The 20036-nt window shown below is 43.6% G+C and overlaps 2 protein-coding genes across 2 annotated transcripts; both read right to left on the bottom strand.

Moving 5' to 3' along the window:
* Positions 1 to 2305: 2305 nt before the first annotated feature.
* Positions 2306 to 7031, bottom strand: Lrit2 (leucine rich repeat, Ig-like and transmembrane domains 2). Its single transcript, XM_021182614.2, has 3 exons — positions 6922 to 7031; positions 5848 to 6629; positions 2306 to 3063 (listed from the first exon to the last, which is right to left on the bottom strand). The coding sequence occupies exons 1-3, from the start codon at positions 7029 to 7031 to the stop codon at positions 2306 to 2308; spliced, it is 1650 nt and encodes a 549-aa protein (XP_021038273.1).
* A 5462-nt stretch (positions 7032 to 12493) lies between these two features.
* Positions 12494 to 19737, bottom strand: Lrit1 (leucine rich repeat, Ig-like and transmembrane domains 1). Its single transcript, XM_021182619.2, has 4 exons — positions 19616 to 19737; positions 17348 to 17814; positions 14817 to 15125; positions 12494 to 13470 (listed from the first exon to the last, which is right to left on the bottom strand). Exons 1-4 carry the CDS (start codon positions 19735 to 19737, stop codon positions 12494 to 12496), a joined length of 1875 nt encoding a protein of 624 aa, XP_021038278.1.
* Between the last annotated feature and the right edge of the window lie 299 nt (positions 19738 to 20036).

The following is a 20036-nucleotide window of genomic DNA, read 5'->3' as shown; positions in this document are numbered from 1 at the left end:
TACATGGTCCAAATTAGAATTTGTTTTGAGTATAACATGTCCCAAATACGACAATGAGACATAAGGCTATAAGAATTCTTTACACGGGAATTAAGCAAAAGAAGTGAAGGAGATCAGCATAGGTATCATGACATCACATATGCAGATGCTTCTGGACTTACACTGAGATTACAGCCCCAATAAAACATCATGTGTTGACAAATATACTAAAAATTCTAAGCTAAAGCTGTTTTTGGTAGACTTTACTTAACAAAGCACAGCGACCAAACAACCTTAGCAACACAGAATACTGTGATCTCAGCTGATTCTCTTGCAGTCATTGCCTGGGATCCCAGCATGTCTAGGGAGAATCACAGTGTATATCACTAACTCAGGGGGGAAAAACCCAATGTTCAAATTCAATTTTATCTCTACTAGATGTGTATTGCTTTTGTACAAATATGATGTTGAAAACTGTTAACTAAAACCATAAGCCTATGACCACGTGTAATGTGAATTTTTGGGACTTTCCAAGGGTAGCTCAAGAGTCTTTAAAAATACCCTATTTCAAGAAGTCCTATCTAAACCACATTCTTTCTCCTCAAACAGCTCACCAACATGCTCCTGACCCACTCCCAGGCTTTCTCTCTTTCCATGGCCCTTCCTTCTTCCCGGCTTTCTCTTCCAAGCCATCACCACGGTCATTATATCTTCTCTCACTCTGTGCTAATCCTAGGCCCCTTTGTGATGATTGCATCCTCCACATCTCACATACCAATTTTTCTTACTCCTACAGATGGAATCATAAACAGGCCAAGAGCAGCACGGTTTCCCCTCTCTCCAGATGCTTGCTTTAAAAAATGTACTATCGAACATTTCTCATTAATAATTTTTTTACTATATTATGTGTGTGTTGTTATATATGCACACATCTAAATATATGTATAAAAATATAGGATTTTAAGGAGTGACAATCATCTTGTGGTTATATTAGTTTAAACATCTTCTGTGAAACAGTAAAGTATTCCAGGTAATCTAATGAGAAGCTTTGAATTAGCTTTAAAGTGCAATCTATGTATGTATGTATGTATGTATGTATGTATGTATGTATCTATCTATCTATCTATCTATCTATCTATCTATCTATCTATCTACACATATATAAACATATACACATACACACAATATGTATGTAAAGGATCAGGCAAAATAAGACTAGAAAATGCTAAAATTTATTGAAGTTATCAGAGGGGAGGAATGTAATTTTTTTTCTACTTTTGGTACAATAGTGACTTAATTAGGTTTCCATTGCTATGCTGAAACACCATGACTGAAAAGGAAGTTGGAAAGGAAAGGGTTTATTTGGCCTACACTTCTGTGTCACAATACATTGTTGAAAGAAGCTAGAACAGGAACTCGAACAGGGAAGGGACCTGGAGCCAGGAACTGATGCAGAGGCCTTGGAGGGGTGCTGCAAAATGGCTTGCTCAGTCTGCTTTCTTATAGAACCTAGGACCACCAGCCCAGGAATGGCACCACCCATAATGGGCAGGGCCAACCCCCCCTCAATTACTCACTTTAAAAATGTCCTACAGCCCCAATCTTATGAAGGCAGTTTTGATTCAAGTTTTTTCCTCCTATCATATGACTTCGGCTTGTGTCGACTTGACATAAAACTATCCAGCACAAACAGGGAATTTCCATTTTAAAAGGTTTAATTCTTTTTCGTTGAAGAAAAATATAAGAACCTAAAGTAATGAAGGGTGATTAATTTCAATATGAGTGTTGCCACCAATTTTTAAAATGTTATTTCAACTGCCATTGAGTCTCCATGCATCCATATGAGCACAGTGCTTGTAGTAAGGCCAGTTGTTGGCTTATTTGTAAAACAGCAGAATACATCCTCTGTAGACCAGTGCCCTGCCACTGGCTAGATAAGTGATGGACAGATCATAGACCTTTCTGAAATCAAGTTTCTTTATCTACAATAAATCTTATACTTTGCAGGATAATGCATATGAGATGTTCTGTGTAAACCTTATAGGCCTAGGCATATATAAGAGTAATATTTATTAATTTCTAGCCACTATCAGGCATATAAAATTATCAGTTTAATAGGTCAGAGCTTCATTGGCTTTAGCTTTATGAAGATAAATACTGAGTCCTCTTTCTTACTTCTGAATTCTCTTCATCAAATACCTTAATTAGAACACAGTGGCTTCTCAAGAAATACTTGCTTGATAAATGGATGGAACCAAGTTGTGCTGTCATGGAAAGTTGGATTCAGGAACTAGAGGTCTATTCATTTCCATGCCATGGTGGGTTGTTAACTAATACCCTCCTTTTCTATCTCCTCATCCTCCTCCATGACTCTGTGACTCTCACCATCCTCATAGACACCTGAAGGGTCTTTGAAAGAGCTATCCTTGCACTGTGGTACTGCTTGTGGGCATCTTAGGGTTTTCCTATGAAGAGGACAACAGCGCCAACACCACTCACTGAAGTTGTATGGACCCTGGGATACCCAGATATAAGCACCCACAGGCAGTGCCAAGAGCACAGCACACAAGACTACAGTGACATGCAAGAGGTGCTCACGACCCTCTAGCCCACCACTGTCTTTGCCTGTCACAAAGACCACACACTGGCCCTGGCTTGGAGGCTGATTCCTAAGGCTGAGACATGCTTTATATTTTGTAGCAGGGAGAAGGTCATCCACGGCATATGTGTTGATTCCAGGGCCTATGTGGACCACCTTCTTCGTGAGAGCTTCATCAGATGTAATATAGAGGGTGAACCATTGTTCCTTGGCAAGGTTGGTCACTGTGAGCCACTCCAGCAAGATGCCATGCACTGTCTGCTTGACCACTCGTAGGTCAACATAGGCACTGACCTCTGAAGAGGTGGAAAGGAAATGCAATCCAGGCATGGCCTGTGCAGGCTGGACATAGAGTAAGATGACAAGGGAGCTTCTGCCGATGGAGTTGAAGGCCATGCAGGTATAATTACCGCCATCTACCAGTTGAGCTGCTGGAATGACAAGCTGAGACAGAATGATACCTTCTGCAATTGGCGAGGCCAACACTGGGTGAAAAAAAGAACAAAACATGTGTGCGTTTCTGTGATAGACAGCTAGAAAGTTCTCAGTCTAGTGCTAGGTCTTATGTTTAAAGGATGGTTATTATTTATTAAGTATGTTCCTGTGTCCGGGGTTATCTTTCTTGAAGTGTTATAGAGTAAACATTTAATTTGCTAGAAGATGCTGAGAGTTGGAGCAGGTGATTAACTTATCCATGCTTGTTTAGAGGTAGCAATTATGTGGAGCCCATTCTTTTATCTAAGGAGACCATATTCTTTTAGCATTAGTTGTGCCCACTTTGGCCTTACTGAGCCTGATACCATGTCTTAAGGAGACTTCAAAATGGTGTGATTAAGAGATATTGTGTGCCGGGTGGTGGCGGCGCATGCCTTTAATCCCAGCACTTGGGAGGCAGAGGCAGGCAGATTTCTGAGTTCGAGGCCACCCTGGTCTACAAAGTGAGTTCCAGGACAGCCAGGGCTATACAGAGAAACCCTGTCTGGAAAACAAAAACAAAAACAAAAAACCCAAACAAACAAACAAACAAAGAGATATTGTGAGCACCAAAGGAGCTCTTACTTCACAGATGTGCAGTTCCTCAGAACCTAGAAATCAAATAACTGGGCTCCCACTTCTTTCAAATACACCATACTGGGAAAAAAAACTTAAGTTCTCTTAACCTCAATCTCTTTGTCAAGAATATTAAATAACATACTCTCTACAAGTTTTATAGAAAGTGTCAGTAAGCTTTACCTGTAAGTATTTCTAGGTATAACACAGTATCAAGAGTGATTATAGTGGGCTGGCAAGATATCTCAGCAGTTAATGATACTGGTCGTTCTTACAAATGATCCAGGTTTGACTCCTATCACCCACATGGTAGCACTCTAGCTTCAGGAAATCCAATACGCTTTTCTGGCCACAGCAGGCATGAGGCACGTAGGGGATGCACAAACATACATGAAGGTAAAACACTCATTGGGCAGGCCAGTTTTATGGCAGCATGACACAGCTAGAGTCATTGGAGAGGAGACAGCCTCAACTAAGAATATATTTTCATAAGATCAGGCTGTAGGCAAGCCTATAGCATGTTATCTTAATTAGTGATGATGAGGGGTGGGGCCACCGCTAGGGTGGTTGTCCTGGTTTCTTTAAGGAAGCAGGCTCAACAGCTCTGTGGACCAAGTCAGGAAGCAGCATACCTCCATCTATTAGCTTCTGCCTTGAGGTTTCTGTCCTGACTCCACTCAATGATAAACAATACAGTGATGATGAAGCATAAGCCAAATAAACCCTTTCCTCTCCAAGTTATTCGATCATAGTGTTTTATCACAGCAATAGTAACAGTGGCTAAGATACCATACACATAAAATATATAAATAAAACATTTTTGAAAATAGTGATGATAGAGCATCACTGGACACCAGTCTTCCCTGCCTCTCTCTACCCCCCTTCTTCCCTCCCTTGCTCCCTTGCTCCCTCCTCCTCCTCCTTTTCTTCTTCTTCTTCCTCTTCTTCTTCTTCCTCTTCCTCTTCCTCTTCCTCTTCCTCTTCCTCTTCCTCTTCCTCTTCCTCTTCCTCTTCCTCTTCCTCTTCTTCTTCTTCTTCTTCTTCTTCTTCTTCTTCTTCTTCTTCTTCTTCTTCTTCTTCTTCTTCTTCCCTTCTTGTTTATTTTTTTAGAGACAGCCCTAGCTGTCCTACTTCTCACTCTGTCTAGCAGGCAAGCCTCAAACTCAGAGATCTGCCTGCCTCGGACTGTGCCTCTCAAGTGCTGGAATTAAAGGCATTTGCTACCATTCCCCACCTAATTTCTTGATTTTAAAAGAAAACTAAAATGATGAATCCTGTCTCTCTTGGCTGTTAGCATTTAACACCTTGCCAATACAGTAAGATAAAAAAAATGGGAAAGTAAAAACTTCAGTCAGTTGTGTATTTTTTTAAACCTCCTAGAGGCTCATCATTATCTATGAATACTGGCTTGGTTGAATCCCCGAAATATTATTGCATTTCAGCTGTTTTAGACAGAGGACAAGTTAAGACCCTACAACTGTCCTTCGAGATCCAACATGCTCCTGGGAGCACTGGCACAGCTTTGGGAAATGGTAAGACCTACTCCAAGAAAGAAGGTGCCAGTCCTGGGTCTCTGGAAGTCATTTAATCTCTCTAGGCCCTATAATTTTGAGCTAATATTGTCTGGTTAACACAATAATAGGAAGTAAATATTCAGTTGATATGTAGGACTTGCTATTCTTATCTTAAGGGGATCACTCAGGACAACACAACAGAAATACATATGTAACAATACATATTGTTGGCCCTGCACTGACTGAGTTCAAATATCTGGAGTGGGGCCGTATAAATCGTATTTCAATAAGCACCCCATGTAATTTTGGTGAGGCAAGTCTAGAAGATAAATAACACTTACTATAATACGTTCTAGCTAGAAATTTTAGGATTCTAAAATGTTAGTATTGTGCTTTTCACCCAGAAGGTCCTCAAACAATTTATTTGCCCATTGTAAGTCTATTAACATTTATATACTATAAGAGATGATCAGACCCAATATATCTATTTATATATGAGATCAGCATGTACCCACTTTAAACAGTGCTGATAGTGGAATGCTGCCTTGGACTCTTTTCTGTTCTATGGAGTTAATCCATACATATGTCCATCTTACCTGCACCCATCCTTTATGACAGGCACCGTTTACACCTCTATATTGAGGCAGAGTCCTAACTGACCTCTACACTGCCCCCATATATATACAGAGAGTACAAATGGCTTACCATCAAATTCTCTCCACGTGCTCAGGGGATACTTCCATGCAATGGTTGGTGAGGGACTGGCTTGTGCAAAACATTGCAGAGTCACATTCTTTCCTACCTGGATAGTGACATTGACACTAGGGGTTGAAATAGTTGGCTTCATACAAACTCCGAGCTCAGTCTCATGTAAAAGCTGCCCTGCCTTAGAGACAGGACCCTGGCATATCAGGTACGAATTCACCAGTATGAAAGGGGGAGCAACGGACTTGACAAACTGAGCAAGTCCCCTTAATCGGCAGTCGCACAACCAAGGATTGTTGTGCAGCGACAATACCATGTTGGAGAGAAACTCAGCTCCACAACCAAGCTGTTGCCATTTCTGATAGGCTGGCCAGTTCAAGAAGACACCCTTGGATACAACTGTCAACCTGTTGGAGGATATGTCAAGGTACATCAGGTTGGTTAGGAACTGAAGAGCCAGTTCTGGGAGAGAATCAATCCTGTTGTGTTTGAGATCCAAAACCCGCAGGAGAGGGGTAGTGCGGAACGCTGTCCATGGTACTGAACGGAGTTTGTTCCCCTCTAGTCTCAGCTCTCTCAGCTCTGGCAGGTCCTCCAGGGCGCCTAGGTGGATCACAGTGATATTGTTAAAGTTGAGCCAAAGGTATTCCAAAGTGCTCATGTTGGTGAAAAACCCCTGGGAAAGTTCAAATAAGGGTGAGTTTTCAATTCTCACTTGCTTGAGTTCTTCGGGAAAGTTGTCTGGAATCTTTCCCAAAGACATAGACATGCACTGAAGGCTCCTGTATAAGAAAGCAGAAAAACTTCAATAAGCCTCAAGGAACCTATAAGTGGTATTTTGTGAATCCTGTCATTAGACATGGAGATTAAATGAAAAATAATGAATTTAAAATAAAAGAGATGGCTTTTGGTAGAAATGCTCTCCTCCATAAACTCCAGAACCAACTAAAATGAATCCCATGGGGATTTAGCTGATTTCCCACAAACTCTAAGCCTATGTCACTCCATATCATTTTAAAAGAAAATCTCCTCCACCCCCACATCACCCTCTGGAATCCTGTCAGCATAGCACACCTGCCAAAACTCTCCTCTGAACAGGTACACTCTGGCAGACAGAACGGCTGCACTGCATGTATAACCCAAGAGACCAGAACTTTCAAGAAACAGTAAAAAACAAAAGCCATATTTATCTGTAGGCAAATACCTTGTGTGGTTTGGGTAGGTATGGTCTCAGCTCCTGAGTAGCAAATCCTATTATTGGTAATCCATAAAGATGTAGGTCAGCACAGCAGCACTAAAGCGCTGAATGCCCCGAGGTCTGTTACAGCCCAGCTCCCAGGCTCAGGAAAAGCCCATGTTGAGAAGTTGTGTCTCTTAACTAAAGTGAAAAGACTGTGGTTCTTAAGGTTGCAAAGACGAATATGCATCAGACATCAAGCTCCATTTTGTTTCTACCTTCTCTCGGCTTCTTACAAAGAAGCCAGGGAAACAATCAGGTGTTGTAATCCTGAGTACCATAGCTCGGGATTTGACCAGAATGCATCTAATACTTTACAGTTCACAAAGGAATCCTGAAATGCCAATTTCCAATTATTTTCTTGAAGAAAAGCAGATGATGAGCAACAAAACAACCCTGGGATTGTTTTCCTTGCTTGCGGTCTGCCAGCACCGCACTATGGATGATGTGTTTAGTCTACTTCTACTGCGTTAAGACTAATGCTTTTACAATTCATATCACTAGAATTGGCGAAACATCATGGTGTCCTTCCAATATGGAAGCTTAAAAACATGAGGACAAAGCTTTACAGTCTGGGGCAAGAAGCTTAATGGTCTGACTTTTCCTTGACTTTTCTAAAACACTACATCCCACCATAAAGAGCAAATGTCAGGCTTGTAAATGTCATCTGTGATACTTCTCTCTCTTCACACGTCACTGTTTATTATTTGTTCACAGTAAGTCGTGTTTTCTAGGCACAACAGTGGTAAGAAAATAAACTCTATAGATATTTCCTCATTTAGTCTTCCTTGTGCTTCTGCTTCTGAGTCTGGCTGTTTGGGGGATATCTTCTAATGTGTAAGCCTTTGTGTCTCTTCTACAGAACAAGAATCATCAGCCAACACTTCATGGTTTGGACAGGAAATGTTTAGATTAATTAATACACAGTGCCTAGGACAATAGGTGCCCCATAATTCATCCCCTCTAAGTGACAGAGTCTAGATGAGCTGAAGTGCCACCTTTCTTATTAAACGAGAGCATATCAAGAAAATGCCAAAATTCTATGAGTTCTTATAAGATTCATGATATACATTATACCCCACAAAAGGCTTCAGTAAAAAAACAATCCGCTTAGTAGCTCACCAGCAAGGCGGAAATGGGTCACCAGCTAAGCTGCTTACATCCCAGGCTTCCCACTCATACCAGATGTATTTTCTGGCATTCCTAAGCAATCTAACTCGACATTTGGATAGATCTTTGCAGTTACTTTCAAGGTAAAAAAAATCAAACAAGGAGTGTGCTGTGGCATACACAAAGTCTGTGTGAGATGGGGAGATGTGCAGCTCTCATTATCTTTTAAATGATGAGGAGGTGACACTCAGCTCCAGGAAGAGCTTGCACAAAGCAACATCCGTCCCAAAGCAGCACACACGCAGGGATGGGCTGGGGGAGACATCCGTTTCTGGCCAGTTTGTCAAAAAAGAAACAACACTGAGAGAAGTTTGCTCCAGAGCCCTTTACCAAGTTTCCCACAACTTAGGCTTACTCCATGGGACCCTGCAATTCAATGGATGGCTATCTGAAAGCACAAGTAAGTTCCTTTTTTCCCTCTTACACCTAAATATGAAAGCCCAAAATTAAAAATCTTCTTCCTTTTCTACAATATCTTTTCTGTCTATTCCATGTCCCACTTAGTATAAATTCAGACCAACTCACCTTTCTAGATGTCGTCCTAGCGCTTGTCTGTATCTAGATAGATATACATATATATACATATTATGGATATAAATATAGATTCACTCAATAAGTTAGGAGAACCCTGACTAATATATTTACTTAGTGTTGTTGTTGTTGTTGTTCAGCTTAAATAACCTGTTACCAAATGTAATCGTAAAAGTCATGAAACTCAGACATCAAAAGAAAGATAGGATCTGAGGTTATTTCATATTTAATGTACATCCTGAAGGAGGCTTTTAAGAATTTGAACTGTGGCATTCTCTCGAGACATGATTACTGGAGAAGAATTACTGTGTGGTTATGGCATAAATATAAATTATTGCTAGGAGACAGTTCCTGTTTTATCTGAATACACTCTCAATAAAAGTATATCCCATCCAGTTGAAAAGTGCCACTTATTCCCCCAAATAAGTCAATTTGAGACAGCTTAAATCAGACAGAGAACCGGTGTGCTACTAGGTAGCAGACAGCTATCCTCCCTTTTCTCTAGACAGAGCCTTTTCCCTTTCTATCTTTTGCCAACAATCTCTGAGATGGTGGTCCTTTGAGCACTCATGCTGTGTAGTATGCCAGTGAGAGAAACACAGACCTCATTTCAAAGCCCCTTGTACTATTCAAGCTATATGACCCCATTTTTACTACTGAGATGTTAGAAATCATGATATCTAAAAAAACCCATCCATGATTCTCTAGTTGTGTTTTGGTTTTCCTTGTTGAGGTAATTATTGATATTCCAGATGGTGGTGTTTCTCATAGCCTAGGTCTTTGATGACCAGAAGCAGAGCCCTCCCTCCATCCTTCCGCTCTCAGTCAGTGAGCAAACTGCTTGAATAAGAAAGACTCATGATGGGCAAAGCCACTGCAATGTGAAATCTGCTGCTGTAGCATAAGCTGGATATGCCCTACCTACAATTCCATTGCAAGTAAACAAAGTATCGTGCCTGGGGATTGGTGGCTATCTTCAGTAGATTCAGCTCTATTCCTCTGAACAGGCTCATTTGGTCCCTTGATTAAGAACCTAGTATGACAGAGTACATCCTCTTTCCAGCATATAACTTGGTTTCATCTGTTTATATCCTGCAACTGGGAAAGGCAGCTGAAAATAAGTGAGTTTGCGCATACCATCTGAGTAGGCAGGAGGAATACAATCATGCTATAGTCTCTGGAAAATATATGATGGAGATGCCATATAAACTGATTGACATTGATTTGCAACTCCTAAACTAGCCACCCAGGGGCAGTGTCCCACAGGATCACTGTAGCCCAGTTGGCAGCTATACAGAAAGACCAGGAATTCTTTTTCTAGGCTATTCAAAGAACATTCTGTTTTCAGGACATGAGTTACACTAAAAGATTAGAATGTAAATCACATACCGTTTATTTATTCATTTGTCAGAGGAGTTTGTTTTAGTAACATACATACCCACAAGAACACGCCAGAATGACTGTTCCCTACAAGAGAAAACTCAGGGAAGACAGAATACAGGTAGGAAAGTTGATACATTGAGATTAAGAGTCTGGACATCTTGGAGGCAATGATCACCCACACCCTGAAGGCAGCCCTCCTAGACTGCTGGAAAATTTGACCCCATCCCTATTTTTTTCTCTTTCTCCTCTCCTTTCTCCTCCTCTGTCTCTCAGTCAATATTGGGTGTATTACTTATATATATATTTTTTGCTTTCAAGTTCCTGGTTTTCCTTTTACAAAGTGCAGTAAAGCTAGTTGGATATTGATTCCAGTTTGTTATCTATTTGTGTAAACATTTTATTGGATCACATCCATGCCCATTAACTCACCTGTAGTATATTGGTTTTTTTTTTCCCATTCCATTAGCAATGACAGAGCTTGTAATATTCATTATCAAGTTTTGTTTGCCAAAAAATATCATGTTGATCCCTGATGCAGACAAGGCCATTACTGTCCAACCAAGTAGCTTTTCTTGCTAATGGTAATGACCCACAAGTTATAATCAAATACAACCTTCATGGAGCTGACAGAAAAATATAAAGCTTGGTGACTCTAATGTCCATGTGCACCTGGGTTCTTGTGGTTCTGATTCCAGGTTTCAGTGACTACCAAAAATTTAGTTTTCATAGTAAGTCTTCTGTGGACTATACTTCAAAGATCATTAATGAGTAAGACATAGCATCCAAAAAGTTGTCAAAGGCATGGATTCCAAAGACAATCCATTTCTCCCTTCTATACATATAATTGGTTCTTAGTTTCCTCATCTGTAAAATCAAAAATCAAAAATACCAACCTCTAGAATGGGCTGTTAGGGGCATGTTGTGAGGTCTTTTGGAAATAATAAGGGGATCTACATCCAGTCAATATTCACATGATATCAATTATCTTGAGTGATACTGGTTAAATACTTTCCTTGGATCACTTCTGACTGTGGAAGTCCACAGTTGTTACCAAAGGACGTGCTACCCATCTTCTCAGTAGGCAAGTAATAAACAGTTTTCAGTAGGAACGTTCACTCACTCCTGTGCCCAAGCATCTCAGCAGTCTCTGCCACAGGCGAAACTCAGCAAGAATTCTCCTGCTACTAGCTTGGTGACCAAGAAAAGCTCCTACATACTCTCCAAAACCAAGAAAATTTCAGAAAACCCTGAAAAGGCTCCTCCATGGACATGGGCTGGGTGTGAGACAAGACTGACTATGATGGTGCCCTCAGTTGTAGAAACCCCTTGGCTCTCTCCAGTCTGGCATACTGAGAATAAAAGAGCAGCAGTCCTTAGGATTTATTACAAGTAAATTCTCCAAGAATTTCTCCAAGATTATCTCCAAGAACCCCAAAGGATAAATGTTAGAATTCAATGAGGGGGGTGCCTGTAGATGAAGTGTGCATGTGTTCAAAAACATGGCTAATGTATAGAGAACCTGTGTATATGTGTGCATGAACTGGTATAAGTGAAAACATGATGTAATAGTATAGAGGTTGGTAAAGACTTTTCAGTAGAACCAATTGTCCAACTGCCTGGTCCAAAGCTGTCCATTGTCCAGTGGCAGTACTATAAGTGGGCCATGTAGTAAATTTGTTCTGAAAATGTGTTGTCTTCCATCACCGTCTTCAGAGGATTAGTGTCTCTGTTTGCCTCGTTAACATTGTCTTTGGCCATGAGACTGTCTTTGGCGGGTACAATATGGACATGAGCAACAGCAACATGCCAGTCTCACATGAAGACATTCAGAGGCATTGCATGGTTTTGCTCTTCCCTCTTATGGCATCTGAGAAACGTCTGCCCCAAGTAGCCATTGTTGTTCTCCACCTCTGAGCCCCAGTGGAACACATGTAGCAGAGCCATGCCAGTCAACCTACAGACACATAGTGTAAAAATACATATCTAAGTGATGCATACCAGAGTTTTTGCTTTCATTTGTTAGACGCAGAATCTGACCGATACAAGCTAAATACTCAACAGCTGTTTCTTCTCCTGGAAAATAGAGAGAAAAATGATGCCTGATCTGAATGGTTATTATGAAAGTTAAGTGAGTAAATACCTATGAAGTCCTTTGGATGCTTGCTGGCACACAGTAAGTGCTTAAAACCCTGTGTTAACTATTGTTGATGTAAATGGACAAGTTGCCAAGTATCCAAACAATCAGGGTGACTGAGCACACAGTCAGGTGTAAAAGTAAGTATATGAGACTGAAGAGGGATGGCAGGTGTGAGCGGGGACTCAGACTCAGCAGAAGTACTCATTGATGCGTCTGCCACCCCTGACACCCAAGACCTGGGAGTCCAGGCTGGAACGGGCTGAGAGAAGCCTATCTCCCTCACTGAGGCTGCTCCTGGACAGCACCTCTGAACCATCCTCACTATGGCCCAGTCTTTCCAAATTAACATAGGCCCCAGAGGCCTCTGCAGAACCCCCAGTGCGGCACTTGTGGCAGCGTCTTCGGAGAGCCCCACAGCAAACCAGCAGGGTGGGAGGCAGCGCGATGATGGCGGCCACGCTGATCACCACCATGTTGATGAGTCGCTGGGTGCCCTCTGCATCCACTACCTCATCAGTAGAGAAGATGACACATTGTTCCTTCGTAGGCACCAGGCCCCGCACACAGACACATGCCACATACTTGGTCTTTGGAGCAAGTCCCTCAATAGTGACACTAGTCTTCCCAGGCTCCACAGTCATCCTTCTCATGTCTCGCTGCCCAAAGACTGCATAAAGGACACTAAAGGCAGTTGTGTTCCCACCTTGAGGGGCCTTCCACACCAAAGACACACTGTGGTAAGTATCTCCTACTACCTTGAGAGACCTGACCATCTGTGCCTCCTGGTGTTCTGGTGTCTCTCTGGAGAGCTCTCCTGGGACATCCATCTGAAAGTTCTGGAGAGCCAGCTCTTCCTTTATGCTGGGCACTGAGGGCTTGGTAGCCAGGGCTACATGCTCGGGCATATGAGGAACATGCCTGGCCACCAGCTTGTTGTTGTAGGCAGCAGCTTCTGCCCCCTCCCCTGTCCTTGCCCACAGGACACCTGGAATCCCACTGTATCCGGTAGAAGTCTGTGGCTCAGTGACAATCAAGGAGATCAGGGTTTCAGACGCTCCCAGGAAGTTCTTGGCTTGGCAGATGTAGTCCCCAGAGTCAAAGAGAGACACAACAGGCAAATCTAGCAAAGTCCAACTTGAGCCATCACTGGAGACTTCCTGGTGTACTAGGGAGAGAAAAGGCATATGGAGGAATGAATATGTTGTCTTCACAGGCTCTCTTCCTAGGCCAAGGTCACAGCACCTGGTCTACACACACTGTTGTGAACAACAGTCATCACAAGAAAATACTAGCGTGCACTCAAAGGTCAAGTGCTTCAAGGCCCAACTCACTCAACAATACACTACCTAAGAATAAATTGCCTTCTAAGTCTGAGGTACCCAGAGTTTATCCTTCAGGTCCTAGAGATTTACAAAGATGTCCCCTCAGGAAAGCAGGCTGCATTGGAGATAGGTAGTTTCAGGGGTGAGCATGAGGCAGAGGATAATCCGGAAGTGCTGTACCCACCCCTGCATACCCCAGTGGACACGCCTAATAAGCACCTTTACCTTTGTGTTTTTACACAATGGAGCCTTTTGCACTACTTTGCAAACTAGTCTGAACCCCTTATTCTAGGGTAACAGCTGTCAGTCTTGTTGAGGGAGCCAGAAGAAAGCTAGGTGCGATGTGAGATTTACCAGTCAGGTGCAAGAAATGATTTCTCTTCAATTTATCTTCTGCCTGTATACAGCTGTGATTCTTGTCCCTGCGGCCACCATAACAAAGATGATCCATCTCTGCCCACACAACTCAGCCAGAACAGATACTTCACATACACTATGAAGCCAGAGCCAGACTGATTGGAATCCCAGCTGCTTCATATGTGAGCTGTGCGATATGGGCTGAGCATTTGCGTCTCAGCACTTCTTTCTCCCTTTCCTTTTCTAAAAGATTTATTTATTGATTATATGCAAGTACCCTGTAGCTGTCTTCAGACACACCAGAAGAGGGCATTTGATCTCATTACAGATGGCTGTGAGCCACCATCTGTAGTTCAGTCTACTAAACCTTAATGTAGCTAAGATTGCTCTTGAACTTCTAATCTTCTTGCCTCCCGAATGCTAGGGGAATAGACTCAGATTACCACGCCCAACCTTACCTGCTTTCAATGACATAATAGTCATAATTTATTTAACATAAGGTTGGACGCATATGAAGAGCGTATGGCAATTCCATAATTAATTATTCCTGATGAGTCTGGGTTACCATTTTAAAGAGAAAAACTTGCTAAAATATTAACTAAATTAGGAGTTATTCTAAAAGTCAACCCTAAAAGTCAACTTTGTATTGCTCCCAACATGAGCCCTGAGTTTCTGATAATAGCATGAGCTATAACAGGATGGACTGAGAGCCATTGTTATAATCGATGTCCAGTATATGAGCACATTCTATCTAATTACATGCATACAAATGAGAGCCCAGCCTGGATTATACCAGACCCTGCTAATACGGTCCACTTGGTTGCTCACACACCTGTGCCATTGACTGGTCGTCCATTGGCCCTTCTCCAGCTCATCTCAGGTCCTGGGATCCCAGTTGCTCCACAACGTAGCAACACTGTGCTACCCAAAGGGGATATGATGCTGGTCACCCCTGGACGGAGCTCTGGGCTCTGACACTTTCTTAGCTCCAGCTGGCTGAAGGCCACTCCAGCCAGGCTGCGTGGACTGGCACATCTCAGTCTAGCCTCGATGAAGATCAGGTTTGAAGAAGCCCAGCCATCTAGAAGATGAACCAGGTCATAGAGCCGACAGTCACACACCCAGGGGTTGTCCTGAAGCCCTGTAGAAGTGAGAATAAGCAAGAGGTTAACCTTAGATCTTCAGAACCAGCTCCATTTCTCCTCTGGGAAGAAAAGGCAGTTTTTCCACTTAGAGTCAGCAGAGCTGACCTCCAATCCCAGCTCCTTGCCTTGCCAGATGTATGACCTGGCATTGGTTTCCCTCACAGTTCCTTTCTGCATTTATTTAAAGTACTCACAGTGCCAAGGATGAGAAGTCACTCAAAGATACCCGCTGGCTTGGTGACTAAAGCCCTCTGGATGAGCATGGGGACCAGAGTTTGGCTTTCCTAATACACACGTGAGTCAGGCAGGCATGTTGGAAGGCTGTATTCCTAGCACTACGAAGGCAAAGAGAGGAAACTCCTAGGGCAAGCTGTAGTTAGACTAGCTGAATCAGTGAGCTCTGCATTCAGTGGGAGACCCTGCCTCAATGATAAAAATGGAGATTACGGAAGACAGTTGACATCAACTTCAGGTTTCCTCACACTTGCATGTGTACCTGCACACACATGTACCCATATACATATAAGCGTACAAACACACATACCACATACACTTATATATGCAAGACAACCTTACTTAGTGACCATACGAATGGGTGATCTCACATGCAAGTGGTGAAGACTGAAAATTATACCAGCCTCTTTAGAAGCAATCAAATTGATCGTAAAAGTTTAACATATGTACTGTTTTATCTGGCAAATTCACTTCTCACCTTCTATCCTTCAGAGACATTTGCACACATATACTAAGAATACATGGCTGACAGAGAGGTCAAGGACACCACAAAAACAAACAAACAAACAAAAACAAGCAAGCAAACAAACAAAAGACCCAGAGAATAAAATAGCCTGGCCCCATAGGGGCTCACAGAGACTGAATCTCCAACCAGGGAGCCTGCATGGGACTGACCTAGGCCCTTTTCACCTGTTACAGTTGTGTAGCTTGGTGCTCTTATGGGAGCAGGAGTTGTCTCTGTTGCCTGTCCTTGGGAGACTTCCTCCTTTTGGGTTGGCTTGTCTAGCCTTAATAGAAGAGGAAATGTCTAGTCTTACTGCAACTTCATATGCCACAGCTGGTTGATATCCATGGGAGGTCTGCACTTTTCTGAAGAGAAATGGAGGAAGAGTGGATGAGGGGTAGGGACGGGAGATGGGAGGGAGAGACTGAGAGAAGGAGGGAACTGTGATCAGGATGTAAAAACTTAACTAATTTAAAAAAAAAAAATACATGGCTGAGAATAGATTTTTGTGGCACCAAAGGTGTTACTGAGTCAGTGGAAACAATTTAAAGGCCTGGGGGTGTGTGGCTGCTATACTGTGAAATACTTAATACACAAACTTGTCTCATTTGCAGTTACTTAGAAAGATCTCTGATACATCTTGTTTGGATGAGAAAGTTGATGCCAATTAATACATACATTATGCTTTTTAAAAATGTAAGACTCTCTGGTTAAGGGCACTTGCTGCTTTCCCAGAAGATCTGGCACCCACATGGAAGCCCACAGCCACCTGCAACTCCAGGTACAGGGGATACGGCGCCCTCTTCTGGCTTGTGAGGGCACCAGGCATCTGTGGTGCGCAAACACAAATTCTGTAGCACCACACAGCTTTTCTCTGTGTGTGTATGTATATATTTGTGTACACATGTAAACCTATTGTAAAAGATAAGGAACTTGTAAGTAAACGTGATGATTAGTAGCTGCCCTCGAGAGAAGGGGGAGAGATTAGGGTAGGAAAAGGGACAAAGGAATCATTAGCCTCTTTGTCTTGTTTCTAATGGCTTTTTCAGCTATACTATTCCTGTCAGCCCCATGAGTAAGCAGGTGACCTGGGCAGCAGGCTTGCCTGTTTATTTGGTAAAACTTTGTTTTTTGTTTGTTTGTTTGTTTTGTTTTGTTTTGTTTTTTGAGCAAGGCGGGATAGGAGAGAGAAGGCTGGTATATTTTACTAACTCATTCTATCCTGAGCTGGGAAACTGAGTTTAATAGAGCCCCCCACACTGGCTGTGTGACTGGGGACCTCTCGAGTCTCGGTTTTCTTATTTCGAATGCTGGAATATGAACTGGCTCAGTTTCTCTTGATCTACTAAGCCTCTGATTAATGCCAGCATGACTCCATCTTCCCTCGGGTGTAGAAGGCGCCCATGATGTTACTCAGAGTCAAAGAGCTTAGATAGTTGCCCCAGGGTGGCTCCGGGTGAAGGATGCTACCTTGATTACCTAAGATTAGCCTGGCATGATGGCCGGAAAGGAAGGGCCCGGTCTTCAGGTGAGCCCACGCGTCCAGTAGCTCCTCGGGAAGCCTCATCAGCTGGTTATTGGACAGGTCCAGGAAAGTGAGGTTCTCCAGGAAGTGTGCAGCTTCGGGTGGCAAGGTCGAGAGGCGATTGGCCTGCAGGTCCAGCAGCTGCAGCTGCGGAGTGTCTCTCAGCGCAGCCCAGGGGAAAGTGATCAGGCGGTTCCCAGGCAGCCGCAGCTCTCGTAGGCGTCTCAGGCCCCTAAGCATGAGGGCACTAAGCTCACTGAGAGCGTTGTAAGGTAGCCACAGCTGCTCCAGGCGGCTGAGAGGCCTGAAGGTCTCACCCGGCACCCTGCGGATGGCGGTTCTCTCTAAGCGCAGCTTGCAGGTGTCCGGAGGAATCGAAGCTGGGGGCAGAGTCAACTCAGGGTCGTTGCACACCACTGTCCTGGTCACAGAAATGGAGACTATTTGAACAAAGATCCTTCCCTTAGGAGTTCCCAGATCTGCCTGTTAACACAGACACCAACTGCGGTAGATGATGTTCTGGGAAATTTTTCTGAACTCTGGAGCTCAGAAAGAGGCAGCATCCCAGAACAATTGAAGTCACAGTGCCTGTGTCTGCTGTTGATAATCTGGCCAAGGAGGAGAGACCCTAACACAGGGTAGGATGCTAGCAACGAAGAAGGTTTGGATACAGGTAAAGGAAGGAAACCAATTGGGAGATTGCTCCTAAACAGGAGGAGGGGGGTGGTCACGGGAGGATTTAAAGGGTGGTAAGAGGCTAAAAAACTGGGCACTAAGAGAAAGAAGGAGACACCTATTTAGATGCAGATATTGCTCCCGCCAACCACCTCCCAACACACATATCTGTATCTGTAATCCCCAGAGGACCACATTCTATGTTCAGGATTCGAATGTGAGTCAGAAGGGGTACTAGGATGGCACTCTGCAAGCTTAGAGCTGCTTCCCAGGAAGGCATTTACATACAAAAGGAACTTTGATCTCTCTGTACAGTCCATGCCTGTGACAACTAGAAACCTTGGGCTTGCCCGAAGCCTCTCATGGCCGTTCTGCTCTCAGAGGATGCTCTATGCAGGTGACTGATTTTTCTGTTTCCCACCCATGGCAGAATTTCCAGAGTCTAAAAATTAGATCCATGGATTCTGGCAATGGTTCCATCGCCAATGGCATGTGATTTCAAGACATTTGCTCTCTGAGGATAGTGTCACCTTTGTGATCAGGGTGACAAAAAGCAATCCCACCATACTGTCCTTAGTCATCAGCCATTTTGCAGGCTGATTAAGTACCAACCTGTCTTACTTCCTGAGAAATTTACTTTCCATGTGAGTTAAATCATCAAAGATGGAGTGCTTTCTTCTCTGGGCATTCTGCTTCCTTTCCAGCCACCATCATCCCCAGTAAACCCAGAACTGCCAGGATCATGTGAAAAGGGTACTTCCAATTATATCATTTCCAATAACCAAAAAGAAAACAATTGCATAAACAAGAAGAAGAAGGGAGAGAAGAAGAAGAAGAAGAAGAAGAAGAAGAAGAAGAAGAAGAAGAAGAAGAAGAAGAAGAAGAAGAAGAAGAAGAAGAGGAAGCCTTAAAATTCACTGGCAGGAGGAAGAAAATGAGCTACATGAGAAAAGCAGCACCCACCAACCAGAGTGGTTCTGGCTTCAAAGGTCTGTGAAGAGGAGAAGAAAGAGGAGGGAAAAATCAAGGACTAGGCTGAAGATGGAGGGAGCTTAAAGTGTGGAACATCCATGGAGTATGGGGGTAGGTATCCCACCAAGAGTTAGGAGGCAAAAATCACCTGTGGAGGTCAGGCATGAGCATGGGAAATGCCTGAGAAAGAAGGAGCTGGGAGATACAGAGATAAGATAAAAATGGAAGAAAGTAAATGGAGGATAAAAAGAGTCAAGGAAGAAACTTCTGGACCTTAAAGGAGGGAGGGCCTTTCCCTGTAAGAAACATGCAGGAAGGCTCAGGAAGAACATCTGGAACCTGGCTGGTGCATGTCCCATGCCCTTCTGGGCAGAGTAAATGCCCCACATACTGAGGATGACCAAGGACAGACTGCTTTCTCTCCAACTCAGGTTGCAAGGGCCCCAAATCCAGTATACCAAGTGGGAGCAGGAGACTTGCAAGTGGACAGTTGCTGGGCATCCAACCCCCTCTCAACCCTGTCTGATGGGCCTAAGAACGCTTGGTTGCCCACCCTGCATCTGTTAGTGTCATACCTGGCCTTGCTGCCGTCACTCAGGATGCGCAGACTGCAGCTGCATTCAGAAGGACAGAAGCCCCAGGCCTGGTGAGGTCCCCCAAGTGCGAGGAGCCAGAGCATGCCCAGAGCCACCCACATGACTTCTGGCTCCTCTTGGGCCCAGGCAGGGGCCTGTCCCAGAGGTGCTCTGTCCTGCTTGTCCAGTAAGTCCAACGGCTACCCACTTGCTCATCACTCAGCAACCCCCATCCAAGGCCATGGGATAAACACAGGCTGGGGATTAGGGAGGGAGCCCCAGCCCTAGCACTCAGCAGCTTACTGATGCCTGAATCACCCAGTCTTGAAGGGAGGGAGAGAATCCCTCTATAGCATCAACCCCAGGCCTGAAGAAGCTGGGGCACAGAAAGATAAGGCAGATGGGCAGTTGTTCAGAGGCA

The sequence above is a fragment of the Mus caroli genome, unplaced genomic scaffold (genome assembly GCF_978045245.1).
Source record: "Mus caroli unplaced genomic scaffold, Mus_caroli_1 scaffold_12, whole genome shotgun sequence".
Taxonomy (NCBI): Eukaryota; Metazoa; Chordata; class Mammalia; order Rodentia; family Muridae; genus Mus; species Mus caroli.
Note: the sequence above shows the minus strand (reverse complement) of the source record. Positions and strands in the feature narration are given on the sequence as shown.

Bases quoted from the DNA above. Each gene is read 5' to 3' on its own strand.
- Lrit2 (XM_021182614.2), bottom strand. From the start codon at position 7,031: ATGGCTTTTGTTTTTTACTGTTTCTTGAAAGTTCTGGTCTCTTGGGTT. The intron at 6,630-6,921 runs GTGTGCTATGCT...TTTCTTATACAG, and splicing joins TCAGAGGAGAGTTTTGGCAG to GAGCCTTCAGTGCATGTCTA. The intron at 3,064-5,847 runs GTAAGCCATTTG...TTTTTCACCCAG, and splicing joins CACGTGGAGAGAATTTGATG to TGTTGGCCTCGCCAATTGCA.
- Lrit1 (XM_021182619.2), bottom strand. From the start codon at position 19,737: ATGTGGGTGGCTCTGGGCATGCTCTGGCTCCTCGCACTTGGGGGACCT. The intron at 15,126-17,347 runs GTAATCAAGGTA...TCACTTCTACAG, and splicing joins TCATGCCAGGCTAATCTTAG to GGCTTCAGGACAACCCCTGG. The intron at 13,471-14,816 runs GTGTGTGAGCAA...TTCTCTCCCTAG, and splicing joins ACGACCAGTCAATGGCACAG to TACACCAGGAAGTCTCCAGT.